General features: G+C 37.0%; 1 protein-coding gene across 5 annotated transcripts in view; it reads right to left on the bottom strand.

Annotated features, from left to right (window-relative positions):
• PDSS2 (decaprenyl diphosphate synthase subunit 2) overlaps positions 1-20857 on the bottom strand; it is a 262864-nt gene that overhangs the window by 86801 nt on the left and 155206 nt on the right. For all 5 annotated transcript variants that reach the window (XM_036871832.1, XM_036871833.1, XM_036871831.1 and 2 more), the window contains one exon: positions 4488-4562. In XM_036871832.1, the coding sequence (XP_036727727.1) occupies positions 4488-4562 (75 nt within the window). The remainder of the gene's footprint in view (positions 1-4487; positions 4563-20857) is intronic.

Raw genomic sequence — 20857 nt, 5'->3', positions numbered from 1 at the left:
TCCAAGACAATTGGATTCTCTTTAAAACCCTCTCACTTTCCTGAGACTGGGACCAAGCTAACATGAGCAGAACCTCTGAAAATAGGGAAGAAGTCTGCTGTTCTCCATCTCAACACCGACATGGGTTGAAGACACATGCCTTGCAGAGGACCTTGATTAGATTCCTAAGGAGGGAGCAGGAGTGGATGGGAAATAAACAATAAAAAATCAGAAAAAGAGTGTGTTGGGATCCCCAAGATCACCCCCAGGTTTGATGGTTTGTGAGGAGGATACACAGGACTTAGAATATAGTTGAACTCACAGGTGTAGTTTATTACAGAAAAAGGATACAAAGTAAAACCAGCAAAGGAAAAAGGTGCAGAGATGAAGTCTGGAGGAAACCAGGTGTAAGCTTCTAAGAATCCTTCCTCTACCAGTGGAGTCACACAGGATGGGATTAATTCCTCCAAGAATTAACATGTATGAAAACACATGTGAAATGCTGTCTAGCAGGGATATTCACTGGAGACTCAGTTTTCAGAGTTTTTGTTGGAATTGGTGATGTAGGCAACCTCTGCCTAGCATGTACCAAAATTCCAGACTCCCAGAAGGGAAGCAGGTGATCAGTATAAATAACATTGTTTGCAGAGACAATTTAGGTACAATGAACTGCCCTTATCAGTTAGAGAATGGTGGAAACATCCCTAAAATCCAAGGGCCAACCTTACAAGCAGTTTTTCTGAGGACAGTAGTCCTTTTCTGTATAGGGATATATTGAAAATATTCTTACTTTCTTAATTCAAGGATCTCACTTTCAGATTTTTTTTTAGCAAATAGTATGAAATAGAGCAAAGTTATGTACACTAAAATGTTCATCACAATATTGTTTAAATTAGTAAAAAAAAACACAAGGTAAGTGTCCAAAAACTGGGGACTGGTTCAGTAAATTATAGTACAGTAGTATGAAGAAATATTAAACAGCCATTAAATATTTTTGAAGACTTTTAATAACAAAAATGACTATCCTGGAGAGTAAATCAGGACGAAAAATTATATGTACAATAATAACTCAAAAATGGGAGAAATATAGAATGAAATCTAGAAGGAAATACACTAGAATGTAATAATGATTCATTTCTGGGGGATGGCTTATATAAAATAATTTTCATTTTCCTCTTGACCTTTTCTGTACTTTCAAGTTTTATTTAATGAACATGTATTTACTTTTCTAATTAGAAAACAAGTTATAATAATAAGATAATTGTGTTAAAAAGATTTTAGCTATAATGGCCTATGGAATCAAAGCAAATTTTGCTAAAATGTAAAATATTTAGCATGCACAGTAATACGAATACAATGACTAGGGAACTCTTAGGATGGCAAACGACCATTTAAAGTGCATTTTTTCTATTTGATGTGCTTCTTTCTTCAATTAGCTAACAAAAAAAGAAAAAGCAGGTAAAGGGAAGGGAGATATAAACACTAAAGAAAGCACAATGGCTAATTTTTATTTCAAGGAAGAAATGGTTCACAAACTAGCAAACGCAAAAATAAAAATGTTATTTTTCAATGGACAGAACAAGGATGAATTTCCTAAATAACACTGAATCCCAATTTACGTACAATCTGTTAAGTATTACTAACATAAGTCACATAAATTTTCAGAGTTTTAAGGAGGATTAGGTAATTACTCTACAAACTTCTGGAGAAGGTGATTTCTAACATATTCAGTTACAATTCCCCTCCATTTGCTTTAATGCATCTACCCTAGTCACAGAGATACTACTCCACAGAAAGCTATTTTTATACTACCCAGCTTCTCCATCACTGTATTAAGTAGCCATATAGAAAACAGACCACTATTGTATCCTCTTATCCCTGGAGAGATGAAATGGTTTGCAGCTTATTTTAAATCACAAAGCAATTCTTTTGTGTACTGAATTGGCCCCAGGCTACGGAGGTTGTGCAGCTCACTTCCCACATGACCTCCACTTGTGGCTGCTTCCCAATCTTGTCAGAACATGAAAACCTTGAAGGCACTCCATGTGGGGGGCAGTGCTCTCTCTGCCTCTGAAATGATTCCTGGGCCAAGTTAGAAAAACCAGATTCTGAACAGCCACTGTAATGGCAAGCGCACGCAGAAGGGGAAAAAAAAAAAGCTCAGAATTTTTCTGGTTAGGAAGGGAAATGTGGTTAACCTAAATTGGACCTAAAGAGCAAATGGAGGCATCAAGAAGCACTCCCACTGCTTCAGTTCAACTATGCATTTTTGTTTCCGTTATAAAAAAAGAACAGCTCTTTAAATGGTTTGGCTATATTCAGAAATGTAACTGCTTAAAAAAGTTCTCAAGTGTTGGAAAGGACTGTGTTTGGGAAGGTGGTGGGGAAAGAGGGCAGATGACAAAGCATTGCTAGAGTCTTTTGAGTAAAACTTAAATTAGATAATCAAAGTCAGCAACTGGTGCTTGCTAAGTGATGGTTCATGTATGATCAACAGTCCTTCAAAGACTTTGCTGCTGCCTCTCTTCTCTTTCCCAGGAAGAAAGAGATTATATAGGACTTGGAGTCAAAAAACCTGGGTTCAGATCATGTCACTGTCAAACATGCATTAACAATTTCCAGACACTATGCTTTCTTGGCATTTGTCATCTCTGAATTTTAGGCTTTTCCTGTATAAAATGGGTACCAACAAATGTCACCCTTTTCATAGGTGATTATGTAGAAAGAAAGTATAAGCAAACTGTGAAGTGCTAAGCATTTTTATTGTTGTTGCTAGTAGGTCTGCTTGAAATATAAAAAGTACTTAACAAATGTTCACAAAATTATTAATAAACTGGAGTAATTATAGTGGACAAATGGTAAGAGTGAATAATAAGTCAAGAACCTTAAAATCAACAATAACACTTTCACTTAAAACTTAACAGATATTTAACTATAAAACATTAATATCTTATATGGAACTAAACTGAACACCTTAGAAATATCCTGGGGGGAAAACAATGCTTCAGCTGCCAGAAGAGGTCACTGTAATCATCATATATGGTAGGATCTCAGGTATGGCAGAGGCATGCTAGCATATCAGGTTTCATTAAGGTTACAGAGGCAGTGAATGAGAGGTTAAGAGCCTGAGCTCTGAAGTTCAATCTCAACTAACAAGTTGTATGACTATGGGCACATTACTTAATCTTTTCTAAGCCTCAGTTTTCGCAGATATAAAATGGGGAGAGCAGCAGTCTCTGCTAGCAGGATTACTGTGAAGACTTTAAGGAAGAAACAGGTGAATTACTTACCACAGTGTTATTTGCTTACCTACCATCGTCTTCATCATACTATATACAAGGTGTCTTTTTATGAGTGGGACTAGACCAGGAGTCCTCCATTTTACAATCTCCTATTAACCTTCAGCCATGGTAGAGAACTATGGTATGTTTTTGAAAAACACAGCAAAGGGGGTCTACTGTGGTCATATACCCTGCCAGGTCCCCACACAGCACTATGCTGCTTAGGTGAAGTTCGATATGCCTGCCAGGAACTATGGCTCCCTGAACCAAATGTTAGCAGATGTTCAAGGTATAATTCTTCATATTTCACTAACCACTCTCTGAACCATCCAGAATCCCTGGGTTATACTTTTAAATTTTAAATTTCATATCCAAGTTGCTCATGCCCTGTGTTTCACTTCCAGTAAAATTTGTCTTTCTTTTTTCAAATGGAAATGTCAAAAACTTAAGATGTGCATACATGCATATTTTTTTCTAATTTGCAGTGAGTGAAATCTGCTAATACAGAAGCTAAAGAAGTTAGAATAATGAAACACTAATATAGGAGTCCCTTATAATATCATATAACATGTTAACTGATGGTGGTGGTCAATGAAGCAATTGCTTCACATTCAATATCCTGCTGAAATGAAATAACTGCATTTTAAGGAAATAAAACGTAACCCTTTTTGAGATGTCCTGCTAAATGAGTCAAAAAACCTTAATTCTAGATCTATAAAATTAATCAAAATAATCCAACTGCGCAATCATCTTACATCTTATCACAGAGAATTTAATAATGCAGTAAATTCTGGATCTTGGATATAAAAGACACTCCTCCCTCATGCCCCCAAGAGTCACCTTCTTGGGACCGAGTCCACTCTTTTGGGACATGGAAAGCCCCTTCTTCTGAGGAAAGGCTGGGTCCAGCCACCTCAGCGTGAGCTGCTTCTCCAGCCTGCCTGCCTTTTTGACAGTGCTACCTGCCAGCCACAGCATCTTGTTGTCTTCTGGGCTGCTGCAGATTGAACAGACTTTGAATCCAGCCAGAGGGTAAGAGGTTGTTTTAATTGGCTAAATCTGCTATGTGCAAAGCATAGGACCATGAATTTGTAGCCAAAACACTAATCTAAAAAAATGTCACGAACAATTTAAACACAAAACAAGAATGATATTTTTGCTTGTCAATTCTACTTTTGCCACAAGGGTTTTTAACCTAACATTTTATAATTACTACCAAATCTTTACCTTTGCTGAAGTAGAATTTTCATGGTATACTCCTTGTACCAAATCCATAAGAGCACTTGCTAAAAGTTCCACAACCTAAAAAACAAGAAAAAAATCAAAAGAAACAATTTAAAAAATGTATCCCTATTTTTACCTCAGAATGCTTCACAAGGCTTAGTAGCAAGGCAGTATTATGCTTGATAGAAAAAAAAAATGGGGTTATGTGCAAAGATCCTGGCAAATGGCATTGCCCACCTGGATATTAGAGCTGTGATCCAATACTTCCGATCATAATTCAAGCAAAAAAAAAAAAAAATCTTGTAAGCATAGCATTTAATATACGTGAAAATCCAGTAATAGCCATATTGAACATAAGCTTAAATTTCAGATAACTAATGAAAATTTTTTTTTAAATTAATTTATTTTTGGCCGCGTTGGGTCTCCGTTGCTGCGCGTGAGGTTTCTCTAGTTGCGGCGAATGGGGGCTACTCTTCGTTGCGGTGCGCGGTCTTCTCATTGTGGTGGTTTCTCTTGTTGTGGTGCACGGGCTCTAGGTGCACGGGCTTCAGTAGTTGTGGCACACGGGCTCTAGAGTGCAGGCTCAGTAGTTGTGGCGCATGGGCTTAGCTGCTCCACGGCATGTGGGATCTTCCCGGACCGGGGATCGAACTCGTGTGCCCTGCATTGGCAGGCGGATTCTTAACCACTGCGCTACCAGGGAAGTCCCTCAGATAACTAATGAAATCTTAACCCAATTTATTTGCTGAATGTTTATTTCTGTCAGGTGGATACTTTTTCAATATCCCCGTTCTGGGAGGCATCACAATGCTAATTTTCATACGTAATACAGAGAGAAAAGCAACCTTTCTAACGTGTTCATTCTGTTGTACTAAAAATGCACTGTGGATATATTTGGTGTAGGGCCCCTGGGTCAAATGTACCATAAACACTGAAAATTTTTACAGAACTGTATTATTGAAATTGTATCATCAAACCTGTATTATTTTCAAGGCCCAGGCTATTAAAAAAAATCAAACAAAATCAAAAGCTTTGAACTTGTTCCAGAATGTAAAACAAGCAGAAAATAGTAAATGGTCTCTTTGCAGCTACTGTACAATTTAGAGTTGTTTGCATAAACCATCTTAATTCAAGAGGATAAAACAGTGGTATTTATTATAATGTTCAGTTCAGCCATTTCAAACAAGAATTCCTCAAGGCAACCCTACCCGCTTCTTAAGAAGTCTTAGTATCTTATATACTTAGCTTCCTATGTTATGCAGTCCTGTATCAGATTTCCACTCTTTGCTTCCTAAAATTTAGCTCAGTTTTGACTGAATTAAAGGATTTTGTTTCAGCTTTTATCATTCTTGTAATTGAAGACATTATTAAGCCAAAGGATACAGACCCAAACAACAAGATACTTCAATCTCAGGTACTTAGGATTTAATAAACATTTTCTTAGAGGCAAATGACATTAATTTGTAGAAAGATATGCTGTAAAATTTTAACACGTAAGCATTTATCTCCAAATTTATATTTACATGCATCCTGCATAACACACACAAGGCTGCCGATATGGAAATTTTGCTGATTAAAGGGATTATTTTTTTCTAGCTCTGCAGATGGGTTAATTTGTAAGACCTATACAAAGTCTTTTTTTTTTTTTTTAATCGCAGTGCCCTTTAGGTAACCAAATACTTAAGAAATATTGTAGCAATATGAGCTGCAGAGGAACTGCTAGGACAATGATCCTACAGTGTTACCAGATGTGTTGAGTTATTTAAGTGGGGAAAGAGAGAAAAATGAATGGATTTTTTCCCCCCTGAAGGTATCAGATAAGCTCTATTCCCAAATCCAGGAGGATAGAGTATTGCCAATAGGTCTATGAAAGACTGTAACTAAATGCACAGCATCAGATTGGATTACAGTTTACACAAGCAACATCCCAAGATCCCTCTGATGGCTGGACACATAATACAGATCCATCAGTCACTAAGAAATGTTATGGTTTTGAAACAGTTTGAGGTCTGAGACCAGCACTGGTAAAGTGAAGAGGGATTTACAAAAAGAAAGTCCGACACTAATTTTAACAATGGATCTGGTTTTGGATAAACAGAATGTTCCTTTACTTCCCTGAAATTCCAGACCAGGAAGAAGCAACAAAAACTTTTTATTCTCCAATTCTTTTTCTGTTAATGCAATTAGCAAATATATGTAGATCTGTACTTACAAGTTTATAATTTATAAATGACCTGTACTTCCAAACGGCCATCCTTGCTTAAGCAGAATACACCTCCACTGCCAACAGCAACCATCAAGGAAAAAGCTTTGGACTTCCTTAGGTTAACAAGTCCAGGAAGGCAAGAGAGTAAAAAAAGCAGTCTAGCCTAGGGGAGTTGAATATGTCCCAGGCAAAAGTGACTTATCCAGCACACACTTAAATATCTTTCCACTGCCTGAAATGTTTACTTTTAAAATTATACCAAAAAGAGATGTAAGTATTATCCTCCTTTAAAATTGCAAATATTTCTAGGAAGACCACAGGGCTAACAGCCCATACATACGTTAACAAGACCATTTAATGATCTCATCTTTTTTTTTCACTACATGATTTACTACCACAGGCATTCACCGGTTTAGATAACTATTGTACTTAAATACAAGAAGGCACCTGCTGGGACTTCCCTGGTGGCTCAGTGGTTAAGAATCCGCCTGCCAATGCAGGGGACACGGGTTCAAGCACTGGTCCAGGAAGATCCCACATGCCGCGGAGCAACTAAGCCCGTGCGCCACAACTATTGAGCCTGCGCTCTAGAGCCTGTGAGCCACAACTACTGAGCCCATGTGCCACAACTACTGAAGCCCGCGTGCTCTAGGGCCCACGTGCCACAACTACTGGGCCCGTGTACTGCAACTAATGAAGCCTGCGCACCTAGAGCCCATGCTCCTCAACAAGAGAAGCCACTGCAATGAGAGAAGCCCACGCACTGCAATGAAGAGTAGCCCTTGCTCGCCGCAACTAGAGAAAAGTCCGCGCGCAGCAACAAAAACCCAATGTAGCCAAAAGATAAATTAAAAAAAAAAAAAAAAGAAAGCACTTGCTTAATGAGCTCCTCCCTTCCCTCAGATTACTGAGGAATGATCTGTTCAAGCAACCTAAAACGGTAGCAAGGATAACGTCAGCCAGAAGAGAATCTAGAGCTCAACTGCCAGACTGTCTGAGACTAAGAGTCCCCGTCCCAGACTTTTTGGTGCTCCAGAGAAAGACCAAGGACTTCTGTTCCAAGCCCAGGGGGGCAAGCAAACACTTTCTACTAGAAAAAGTGGGTTTTAATTCAACAACAGAACACATGAAAAGACTATTTTAACCAAAATCAGAGGTCTCTGTAACATTGACTTGTTGCATCCTGAAACATTATTTCAGATTATATGACTGTCACCAACACTATTATAAAGTTTAGTTTACCTGCCTAGAGAGTAATCAAATAGGAGATATGTTTCTTCATTTCTGCATTTCTGGAGGTTGTGAGAATAGCAGAATTGCTTACCTGTACATGCAAATGCAAATATGCTTTTTTCTTTTGTGTCGTGTTTAACTCTACAGCAATGTCATACACTATCTCCCAATCTTTTAAGTAACACCTTAGATTTCAGTGAGCCAGAAGTGGTAACCATTCACAATGTCAGTGTTATGAGCTGGTTTCTCCTGCCACCTCATTTTTGGCTACCAGACAGAAGGTTGCATAGGAAAGGAAGTGGACATGAAATTGCTGTTCTCAAGCAAACAGCAATCTCTGTTGATCTCTCCCATTTTAATCACTACCCTCTCATCAAAGATAAGGAATAGGTAGTATTCAGATGTGTCTGAACCTTAGCACAATTACAGATCCAATATAACTGACCTTTGGAATGAATTTCTTAAATGGTTAATTTACAGGACAAATTTTACCAACTGCAAGGGAATATGTAATTGCTTCCTTCTTTATCTTCTGGCAAGGGTAACTACAATTCAGTGATTTTTTTAAACTGAAAAACTAAAGTGATACATACTCTTACAAAAGGTGTTGCAATTATTATATAATAAAATTATAATATAATTATATATTATATATTAATATAATTAATTATATGTAATATAATTAATTATATATAATTATATATTATAATATAATTATAATAAAATTCTCAACTTAAAAATTAGAAATTGAGAGAAGTAGGAGTTGGTAATGACCAAATGGCCAAAAAACACCCTCACTTACTGCTATACAAAGATTTCTATAACATATTCTTAAGGAAACGAAAAAGAAATGCTGGTTACAAAACAGAACAACATGATAGGTATTTTTAAAACAAAAATGAGGTCAATCTATGTGTTCATATATGCTGAGAAAAAAGTCTGAAACAGCAAAATATTGATAATAATGATAATCTGTAAGTGGTAAGATTCTAGATGTTTTTACTTAAAATTTTTTCTTCAACTTTTCTGAATTGCTTAAATGTACAATTGCTTAGTACATAATGTACTACATTTTCTCTCCTTTTATTAGCTTGCTTTCATAATCAGATAAAATAAACCTACTTCTAGGGGGTGGGATGGGAAGAAGCATACCCTGTTTCAGTCTCAGAAAGGCTTCAAGCTAAGCTGTGTCCACAAATTGATTTATGGAATATAGCAATCAATAGTCTCTGGATTAGCAAAAATAAGATCAGTAAGTGGTGATAAGCATTCTGTGCAGACAACTTGTGCCTTTCTCAGTAAATGTGATTCAGGAGTACTGTCAGTCAGCATTTGACAGATGGAATAGACTCAACAGAGCTGTACATGTTTCACTAGTAAACCAGACCACTTCGGTTTGAGCAAAGGAGCGCCTATCCTAAATTTAAAGTAAAATACAACTAAATCTTTAGAAAAATGTTAATTATAAACTAATGTGGCCCAACTGAAACTCAAGTCAGCATAAGCTGAGTTGATGTCATAAGGTAGTACAGTTGTACTTTAATTCACTTTTAAAAGGTTGCTATGTACTTAATTTGCTTGGTATACTAAAACTGTGGAGGTTACTGCAGATTGATAATCGTCTTTCAAAACCTTGCACTGGGAAGGTTATTTTAATGACATTTCTTACTACAGCGTGGAATGACAGGACAACGTGTGATCCATCACTCTATTTGGGAGGCAAATGTACCCACAGCCCCTCAGCCTTTAGTACTCTTACCAGCTGCTAGCAAAGGAAACAAGTCATGTGTGTGCACGCATCTGCAGTTCTGATGGCATTTAATTACATACAAATCTATTGCACTCCTCCCCCAATCCCCAGGAACAAATAGCAACGCATGAAGCAGTAGCAAAGGTAAAACACCCTTGAGGGAAAATTAATTCTCATATACATCTTGGGAGGAACAAAAGACAGATTTAGTTCTTTTCAAAGTGCTTTGGCATTTGAAGGGATATTGTCAATTTTTTTTTTTTAAGCCACAAAAACTATATTGTCAGTGAAAATATTTTACAGAAAAATACTTTTATAGATAAAGGATGCTGAATAGCCTGCTAATGGTACCCAGAGTGGTCAGCTTCACTCTTCCATTCCTCTTCATACAAATGGAGCACAAAGTATTTGAGAGTTGCTTTTAAAGAAGAAAGACTTACCTACATTACCAAGGTGAGGTAGAGAAGGACTGGTAAAGGAGTAGCGCTCTCCCATAGAGGCCAATAATATCTAACATTTGTAAAGCACTTTATCATTTACAAACTGGGTTTAAGCAAACTATCTGGTTCCAGGTAGAGTCCTCAGCGCCCAGCCAGATCTTCCAGGCTGGCAGCCTCGTTGGAGAAGCAACCTCTGAAGAACATGGGGAGCAGAAGCAGTGGCCAAATAAGAGGTGAATCTACTCACCCACCACCTGGGCACACACAACCCAGATGAGCCCTAATCTGCATGCTGATTAATATAAATGAGTGGCTTTAATAAGCCATTGATGAAGTCTGTGAAAGAATGGTTCTCTCCACTCCTTCCTACCAGACAAGGACCAGGTTTAATGAAGACAATGATGAAAGGTCTGTTGCAGTGAACATACCACTAACTCACAGGAGTTCTGGAAGAAGCTTCTAACTCGGCTTTTTGAAGGGAGCCTTTTCAATGCTGCCAAATGTGTAAGGCTGTGCTTATTTGTGGGAGGGATGGCAATCTGTTCTAGTGAGCTGGGAACTTCTTTCTGGCTAAGGGGGAAGAGCAGAGAGAGAAATGGCACTACCAGTAGGACAGGTGCAGCAAAAACTAAGCAAATTGGTAATCTTAATTTTTAATTTAGAACAGCTGATACATTGGTTTATAAACTCTAACTACTGGTAACATTTGTCAAAATGGTTCACGAAAATTCAGTGAACTCCAGAAAAGTAAAATCACAGCTGATAAAACTTAAATAGTCCACAAGTTCAGGAAAATGGCTTGAGTATGAAGTGTTGAAATTTAACATTATATTGGCTGGTGCACTCATTTCAGAAACATTTGCTGATAGCCTACTATGTACCTGGCACTGTACTAATGAGACTAGTGATGGCCATATAAAGGCCATTTATTTGTCTTTGATCACCTAGAGGATTAATACACAGATGAGCTGCATGACCTTGGGCCAGCACATCACTTCTTTGGGCCTCAGTTTGCATATCTAGATAAGAGGTATCTGTGCTTTATCAACAGTAAGCCCCATGATCAGAAACACCTAAATGTGCAGCTGCACACATTTTTTATTCATAACAATTGTAAGGAATAGTCAATTTGCCAAAAATGTGCATCTCTTTTACTAGCAATACAAAAGTAATCCAAAAAAGTTGTTCACTTTTTGAATGAAGGTGCATGATTCTTGGCCTTGTTTGTCACTTAACAATGAAAAATATCATTTATTTATTTAAACAATGATTAGGTTCCTGAAAAGTGGCAGGTAATTTAAAATGCTGACATCAAGATGAAACTTTTCAGAAGAAATAAAGAAAAAGGAGATGCTTTCCAGTAGGTTAAAAAAAGGTTGTGTCAAGTACCTTGCATTGCTACAAAAACTGTAAATAGTTGCTGAGGATTGCATGCTTAGTCATGAAACAAAGCAATTCTGTCTGTCATTATCATACAGCAGTCAGCTGCTTTATTTTCCACCTTCTCCAACATGAGAATTCCTGCACATGAAGTCTGTTGGACTCAGGATGGTCCACGTTAATATTCTCTTTACTTAAGGGTACTGTTAAACCATGTTTTGACTGGACTTTCTCTGAAGAGAATCATGTCTGCCATTTCAATGATCTGTACACTTTTCCCCACGTAGCCGATAACCTACATTTTGCTTTCACTGCTTCTTCATTTGAGGGCCCTCTCAGTGATGTTAACTAAGGTTTTCCAAGTATGATTTTACTGAAAAGTTAACCCCAGTTTTGAGACGTTTACAATGTGAATTGTCAGAACACCAGAATCACAGTACAGTATTTCATGCAACTGAAAGGATGCTGTTGGCTAGAACACTGCCTAGTAGTACCAGCTTTCAAAATTTTTAAACTGTAACCCAGAGTAAGAACTATGTTTTACATCGCGACACAGTACATGCATACATGCATATGCACAAAAATGAGTGAAAAGTTCTATAAAACAAAAGTTTCATTATTCTTATTTTCTTTTGCATTTCATTAAAAAAAAAGTGTTGATAGTGATTTACTAAAACAATTTCACCACCCACCAATAAACAGGATGTGATCTGTGGTCTGAACCATTATCTTACATCATGTTGATATAAGTCATGTATAGCTCATACTTTGGTTAGCCACCTGAATTGCAAACAAAGTCCTCAAATTTTCGACATGCAGTTTAAACATTGTTATTCTGAAATATATTTGTAAAGGTGTTAACTTCTTTATCACTTTACAACAAAAACATGTAAATTAACTGAGTGTAAACAGAGGCAGGATAAAACAATCATTCTTGGGTACTATGGGATATATTCTGTTAGAGTGCATATCAATCTTGGTTTACATCAACTGATGTTGACTATTAGCTTCAATCTTATTAGATTCATGAAAACAAATTGGTTTAGACCACATTGGCCAAAGAGTTAAAAATTTCAGGATTTTTCTGGAATTCACACATACATCTTGCAAATTCCAGGGATACCATGTCCTTTGGGTAACACAGTTCACCTTTCAGCACAATCAGTTCCTCTTCAAATTGCCACACTGAAAAGCAGATGTTTGTAATTTAGAGACATCCCAAGGTCTGCACTTCAAAGGCAGTCACAGAAATAAAAGCATGACTCATATGCATTAAAATCCATGCATCTTGTCTAAAACTGTAATTGTATTTCTTCCAAATACCTTCGCAGCTCTTCAAAATCTGTGATTCAATGAAATTCTAAAAATAACTGGCCCTACTAATACTGCATTCTAGAAAATTAGATAATACATTTTCCCCTCCTTTAGAAAAAATTAGGTAGTAGAAACTTGAGACTAGCTGCATTGTACCCTTGAATCAAATAATGGATACCCTTGGGTTAGAAATTCTCAAATCTATAAAGATATACAACTGACTTTTAAACTGTTATCTCTAATGCTTAGCACATGTACACAAAAATTTTCGTTGAATTACCAATACTCTTTTAATATTTGAATTCATTGTATAAATCTTAACTATTTCAAAATAAATTTGCACAGTTACCACTTTGTTCAAACACTATTTTCAGAAATTTACATCTGCATATCACCTTATGGCTTAAAGTACTTGAAAAAATAAAGTCTCAGTTTCTCATCACATGGGCTTCCCTGGTGGCGCAGTGGTTAAGAATCCGCCTGCCAATGCAGGGGACACGGGTTCGTGCTCCGGTCCGGGAAGATCCCACATGCCACGGAACGGCTAGGCCCGTGAGCCACAACTACTGAGCCTGCGCGTCTGGAGCCTGTGCTCCGCAACGGGAGAGGCCGCGACAGTGAGAGGCCCGCGCACCACGATGAAGAGTGGCCCCCACTCGCCGCAACTGGAGAAAGCCCTCGCACAGAAACGAAGACCCAACACAGCCAAAAATAAATAAATAAATATATAAACTTATTAAAAAAAAAAAAAAGTTTCTCATCACAAATCTGCCATAAAGATGAGTTCACTAATTTGGGGCATTACTTTATTTATTTATTTTTAAACATCTTTATTGGAGTATAATTGCTTTACAATGGTGTGTTAGTTTCTGCTTTATAACAAAGTGAATCAGCTATGGGGCGGATATTACTTTAGACTGCTGAAATATGCATGTCAATCTTAAGATCTCTGACATTTATAAAACATTTTGGGGGATTCCCTGGTGGCGCAGTGGTTGAGAATCTGCCTGCCAATGCAGGGGACACGGGTTCGAGCCCTGGTCTGGGAAGATCCCACATGCCGCGGAGCAACTAGGCCCGTGAGCCACAACTACTGAGCCTGCGCGTCTGGAGCCTGTGCTCCGCAACAAGAGAGGCCGCGACAGTGAGAGGCCCGCGCATCGCGATGAAGAGTGGCCCCCGCTCACCGCAACTAGAGAAAGCCCTCGCACAGAAACGAAGACCCAACACAGCCAAAAATTAATTAATTAAAAAAAATTTTTTTTGGTTTCTCTATTACACCTTTGATTTTTATTAACAATTTTTCTTGATTTCTTTGTTTCTCTTCATATTTAATGTCCTTGTCAGAATCTGGTTATATATTGTACGTTTACACTCTTTCCTACAACACTCAGAATTGTAGAATATTGGCACTGGCAAGGAGGTAGGGGATGGAAATAATGCTGCCTTTATTTTATAGATGAGGAAACTAAGAAAACAAGTTGCCTTTGCTTAGTAGTTATTTCTCTAAAATGTTTTATAAAGCCCTATTGATGTTTGTATTGTTTATTCCAATATTTAAAAACCACTAGTTGTTTAAGATATTATAAATTCCAGTATCTGTAACTGCAAAATTGCTGGCAAAAAAGGCATCATGGTTCTTTGTTGGTTTGTCTTCTACTTTAGCTAAGCACGAGGATTTCAGAGCCTTACTGCCTGGATTTAGGCAGCAGCTCTACCATTTATTACCACAAGGAAATTATTTAACCCTTTCCTCTGTCTCAGGAGAGATTAAATGGGTTAATACACAAAAAACACAACAGTGTCTGCTACATAGTGAATACTCAAAAATATAAGGTGTTACTTTTTTAATGTTTGGTAGTAATTTTAATAACTATTAAATATTCTATATTATGAAGTTTCTAATTTCATTTCGAAAATGGAGTATTAACACATTAGATAAACAATCTGGAGAAAAAGATCTCAACTGGAGTTCTAAGAGATAAAATGAGCTGTCCAATGTTAAATGGCGAATTTAAAAAAAAAAAAGGTAGGGATAGGAACTAGGTCTACAGACTTCTACTTCAGGGCTATTTCCATGCCTCTTTGTAGCTTTATATGTCATCACTGAGGAATATAAAATAGATAAGTGCTATAAAGCTCAACATATGATGAAAACATAAGTGATCCACAAGAGTGCAGCTGCTTAGTAATGAAGTAGTTAATCTGATATTCTAAACAGGGAAACTGTCCTTTAAAAACTAAAGATTGAACACAGACACACAGTATAGTTTTGATGTTTACTGATATCTGACTGACCTGAACAAAGAACAAAGACAATTAAGTCACATGAATAACAACAAACAACTTAATGCATTTTCCAAAATTCTTAAAAAGAAAGTTCCTTGGCATAGCCATACTTTCTAACAAACCCACTTTAATGTTTTCAGTTTACAATATCAGAAATGACCTCAGGGTCAGGCATTTGTCAGTTAATGACCTGCTGCGCTAATGGCCTTCAGCTTTGCCTTGGGCACACAAGTCTTCCAGTAGGTCATTAGCTGCCAGAAAAGGGCTCTTCCCCAATCACTATTGCTAAATAAATAAAATTTGCTCCTGGGTTAAGGCCCTGTAAGCCAACTTTGGTTTAGAGTGAATTTTTTCGTTGAGTATTTACAACTCAGAGGAAAATGATGGAAATGCTAAAACCAAAGCTATATCAATAAAAGTAATGAAAAGTAGTCACATGGATCTTTTGGATGCTCTTAAATTTTCTTTTGCTTATGGTGTTCAAATTCAGTATTAATTTAATATAGCAGGCACCAGATTACAAATGCACTGCATTTTGGAATTTCATCTATAAGTAAATTTTTTGGAGCTTATACTACATTTTCCTAAAATAAAAGGCTATAAAAGATGGCTAGGTTCCCAGGGCAGCCCACAAAAGCTTAGTTAGCCCATAATATTAGAAATACCATATACTTGTAATTAAAAATAGGATTGAAAACCACAATCTTCCAATACTTGCAACTAAACAAAATTGGAAAACAAAACTAAATAGGAAATATTTTAAAAATGATCTTTAAATGTTGCTGGTTGCAGGGAAATTTGGTTTAGTAAGAGAGTAAGGGTAGAGACACTGGTTCTTTCCTATGCCTATTTCATTTCTAATTATAATTTTCCTTTTTCTTAACACAAGAGTATACCAAGCTTTACTCTGTATTCTTCAACTCCAAGTTTCTTGGTTTATTTTTCCTCTTGAAAAAAGCAAAGAGAAGGCAAAACGGTGGATGGCAATTTTTCTGAAATAACAGGTAAAAGAAGAATGAAAACCTGGAGGAAAACAGTTGAAGAGGATGTGTATACATTTTGGAGATTGTCTAAGGTGAAATGAACTGAGTTGTGAACAGTAAAAGACAAAGAAAGGGGCACTGTGTACAAGTCTACTGGGTGAAGAAAGGATGGTTGGAGAAGAGACTGGGGTCAGGTGGCTGAGGATGAAGAGGAAGGAATCAGCTGTTCATCTGTCTAGTACTTTGTAAACTCTGAACTCAGGAAATTCCTTGAGTAAAATCATTAGAAAGGCAAAACAAGAGTACGGAATAACTCAAGCTGGAAAATACATTTTTTTCTCTCTCTGGCTTTGGAGAAATAGCAATTTATGTCAGTGAAATTGGAGGGAAAAAAAAGCTGGTTTAATTAATTTTACTTCTAGAAAGTGGGAAAAGGGATTTACAAAAAATTGAGGTTGCTGAAGTATACAATGAGATTGCCATAATCAGTATGTTTCTACCTCTCATGGCCAACCACGGTGTGGGGTTCAACTGTACCCATTTCAGAGGGTGTACTTTTGTAGAACACAGACTTCAAAAAATGGGTTTCTTTAAATGCCAGGCATATGGAAGAAATGCTTCTCTTGCTCTTTTTTTCTTGTCTTCAGGTTTCTGGTTTGACAGACACTCAGAGAAGTGTCCATTTTGCATGATGGCATTTGACCTTCCTATGACAAAAAGATACTTCATTCCATTGTTTTATGGCACCACAAGGGTAAAGTTCAAGGTTTTAATGAGATAATACATTTTAAAAGAACATAATATTTTGCCTTTTAAAAAAATTTATTGATTTATGGCTGCGTCGGGTCCCCATTGCTGCGCGCGGGCTTTCTCTAGTCACGGAGAGCGGGGGCTGCTCTTCGTTGTGGTGCGCGGGCTTCTCATTGCGGTGGCTTCCCTTGTTGCAGAGCATGGGCTCTAGGCGCGTGGGCTTCAGTAGTTGTGGCACGCAGGCTCAGTAGTTGTGGCTCGCTGGCTCTAGAGTGCAGGCTCAGTAGTTGTGGCGCACGGGCTTAGTTGCTCCGCGGCATGTGGGATCTTCCCGGACCAGGGCTTGAACCCGTGTCCCCTGCATTGGCAGGCATACTCTTAACCACTGCGCCACCAGGGAAGTCCCTGTCTTCTTATTTCTAGTACACATCTCAAACATTTATCACTTTTACTTTAAATACAAGGAATCAGACTCAGAATGTCTGTTTAATATGTGGCTATGTTAGCATGTGATAAGAAAAAAGCTGGAAAAATTATTTTGGGGATTTTGAAATTGTAATTTTATAATAGCATTTTGACCTCTCTGATATGGAGATAGTTTCCTTTATCGTTACAACATATGACACCCCACTTACATTCTGCACATATTTACTCTAGTCATGAAAATGTACCCTTGACTGAGTCATATGAAGAAAAGAACATTAATCCTGGGTGTCAAACTAAAGAGGATGAAAGCAATTAATTCAATAATTTCCACAGGTAAAATACTTATGACAAGACTGTAAACACACAAGGTCACAATAATGTCTATTTTAAATGAATATGACAGAGAAAAACTTAATTTCATATGACATAGTATGTTTTTAGGTTTCACTTTTCAACATGAACTTGAAAGTAAAATTAATATAACAGATAAGAAAAACATCAAATAACCAATAGCAGCTGCTTTATTAAAATATATAGATGGTATAAAAGGAGATTTATATGCATAAATTGAGCATATTTATACAAACAAAATTCTTCCTTGTAAACAACATATTTATGCCTTTAGGAAAACAAAGTTAACATAAGGAAATACATCAGCTATGCAAGGACTACATCTGTGCCACTGGTTATTTAGAAATATAAATCACTAATGCTTAATAGAATGGTCCCCAGGAGTGACATCACGACAATGTTCTGGGATGTTTAGACAAGACCCCAGAACTAACTAACTCACAGATGTATAATCATAGGTCCATTAAATGAAAATCACTGCAAAGATTAAAAAAAATAACATGGTGAATTAAATTCTTTACTAGGGTCATCACTGTATATATAAAACACTACGTTTTTTTTTTTTAAAAAAGATGACAAATAATAATGTGCACAGTCTTATTTACACTGTGGCTTAATCTTAAAATACAAATCCAGTCTACAAGTAAACACAGAGACGAGGGAAAAGCTGTAATGGTCAGCCAGATTTCTAAATTATAGTGCTTTTCCATGTTATTATTTTTCCCCAATTATTCAGCATGTCTCATTGATAGCTTGATGCTCAAACACTAAAATTTTAGATTCTGGCATGACCCCATCATTTCAGCATTCAGTGATGTTCTACATGAACACAACATAGAGCAATTTATTTCAATGGAGTCAGGGAATTTATAGCTTAAAAAGAGGCATCTGAGGTCTCTTAGTTCAGGGTCTTTATACAGTGAAGTACTAAAATAAAAAGGTGCCCTTAGGTCCCATAATTGAAAATGAATGATAACTCAAGCATTAATTTTTAAACTCACTACTGAATTCAAAATCTTGTTAATTCACACTTACGTGACTACAGCTATAACTGTAAGAAGACAATTATCAGAGGATTAATATACCAATTTCTATACTTAAAGATATTTAAAAATCTAAGTGTTACCTAAGGCAATTACCTTGAAGACCCCTAATATCTTCAGGGAAAAGCCAAAGGGAGAAAAATTGACTTTGCTAATTTTACCCTTGGCAATTATAAAACAGCTCTGAATTTCATATGACTGCAGAATACTTCATCTAATGGCCTGTCCCAGCAGAAGTACAGTGATAAACACATAATATAGAAATTCAGACAAGAATTCAGTAGCAAAAGAAAATGGGAAATTGGTAGAATGAGTAAGTCAGAAAAAATTAAAGTTGCTACAAATATGCTAATTTTAATTACCAAGTTAAATATACACCCTCAAAGAAAAAGCAGGCTGTTACTGTGGAGGAACAGAAAACTATACACAACAATTCTGTGTTATGTTCTACCGGCTCCCTTATTTCTGTGGCCTCTATTTATGTTGCTATTGCTGACAATTTTTCTTTCTTATAAAAGGAAATTAAAACATCATTAAATAGAATCTAACTTTACCAAGATATTAACCATATGTAGAGAGCTTATTTATCGCCACCTCTTCTTCCCCTTCAAAACCCCCCTTTTAGTAGTTTGTATTATACTTAACTTAAGCTTCTGGGAACTCATTTAATAAAATGATTCCTCTTCTGAGATAAAACTTTACTTTCCTTAAAAAAAATATTCTAAGGGGAATATTGCCATGTATTTAAATGAAAGGTACTGGCTCTGAATATGGGAGATTTGCTTTATCAAAGAAAATTCTTTGATAAAGCATTTTAGTTACCCCTTACAATCTACTCAGTTTAAAATACTGTTCACATGATTTGGAAATCATCTATTATGATTAAAAGAGGGCTACAAAAAGCCTAGATTTGTAGAAGATCAATTATGGACCCCTGGACATGGTAGTCAAGGTCTTTCACAAAAAGTGAGCCAGTGAAGCATCTTTTGAAATTGACCTTGTAGAGCCTTCAATGACCCTTTGAAGAACAATGTGCAAAAGATCCATGTTTTGGATGAACGGGGTTGTATAGAATAAAGGCTTCAATTTAACACACAACTATCAAAGTCAGAAAAAAACATACCATGGCTTAAAAAGGAAAAAAATTCCTCACCAGACAAAGGTTGATAAAATGCAAATCTAAAGGTGCAAACCTGTGCAGAGACCGTGAAGGTACAGGGCTCACTGGAGGGGAAGGGAATGCCTGATCATTCTTATTCCAAGGAGAAGCTTCAGGCTGAACCGTTGCTTGGATATTCTAAGCTTTTTTGGGGGTGGGGTGGGGGGAGTAAATCAAGTAGTGCTACTGAAATCCAGTGCCTAATGGAGCAGATGGTGGAGGTCTTAGACTCTGGAACATTTATAGTGATGCTTCTGAATGCAAAACACCAGGAGTGGATTTCACAGGCTGTGAATCTGATTTGATTTTGATGGGAACAAAGCCTCCATTTTCTCTGAACTTGAACCACACTGAAAGAATGTGTGAATGATACAAGCTAGCTAAGAAAAAGGAACATATTAAATATTATTCCCATAAAGTGGTTAACACAAGTGAATTCTTGTTTGTGTCATTATAGCATGTTAATAATATTTGTACTTAATACCACCATCTTAACCTTATATAACATTTCATCTGAATAGCTTAAGTGAGTTAGATCTGATAATCAGAGCAAACAGATATAAATTTGTCTAAAGGCAATAAGCTTTTTTTTTTTCTTTTTTAATGGTAGGGGCCAGGCTGAGGGCTAATTACTGAAATGTGGACTTAGTTAGTATGGCTGTAACATCTCTTCCTCTCAGGTATGTGGGTCTAAACCATGAGTGGCCAGTGTGTGTGGCTAGTCATGTGCAACTCAAGGCACCCAGAAACCATACCAGACCTGCACTTTCTGAGGCTTCCTCCTTCTCCAAGACCCAAAGTTCAACACAGACCATAGCAGGTATGGTGAAGAGGGAAGTTGGACAATGCAGTCAGAGAGTGGCTACCAAGTCAACTGAGATTATTTATTATTCCATTTTATACGGCCAATTCATTTCTTTCTTTAGCTTCCTTTTCAGATGAATATAAACTATATATTAAAGGTACCATACTATTTTCTCCCTAAAACCAGCAGGTCTGTCTTATGAAAATATGTGCCAGCCAAAAGTGGGATGGGAAGGTAGGGCAGA

Source organism: Balaenoptera musculus, chromosome 12 (assembly GCF_009873245.2).
Source record: "Balaenoptera musculus isolate JJ_BM4_2016_0621 chromosome 12, mBalMus1.pri.v3, whole genome shotgun sequence".
Lineage (NCBI taxonomy): Eukaryota > Metazoa > Chordata > Mammalia > Artiodactyla > Balaenopteridae > Balaenoptera > Balaenoptera musculus.
Note: the sequence above shows the minus strand (reverse complement) of the source record. Positions and strands in the feature narration are given on the sequence as shown.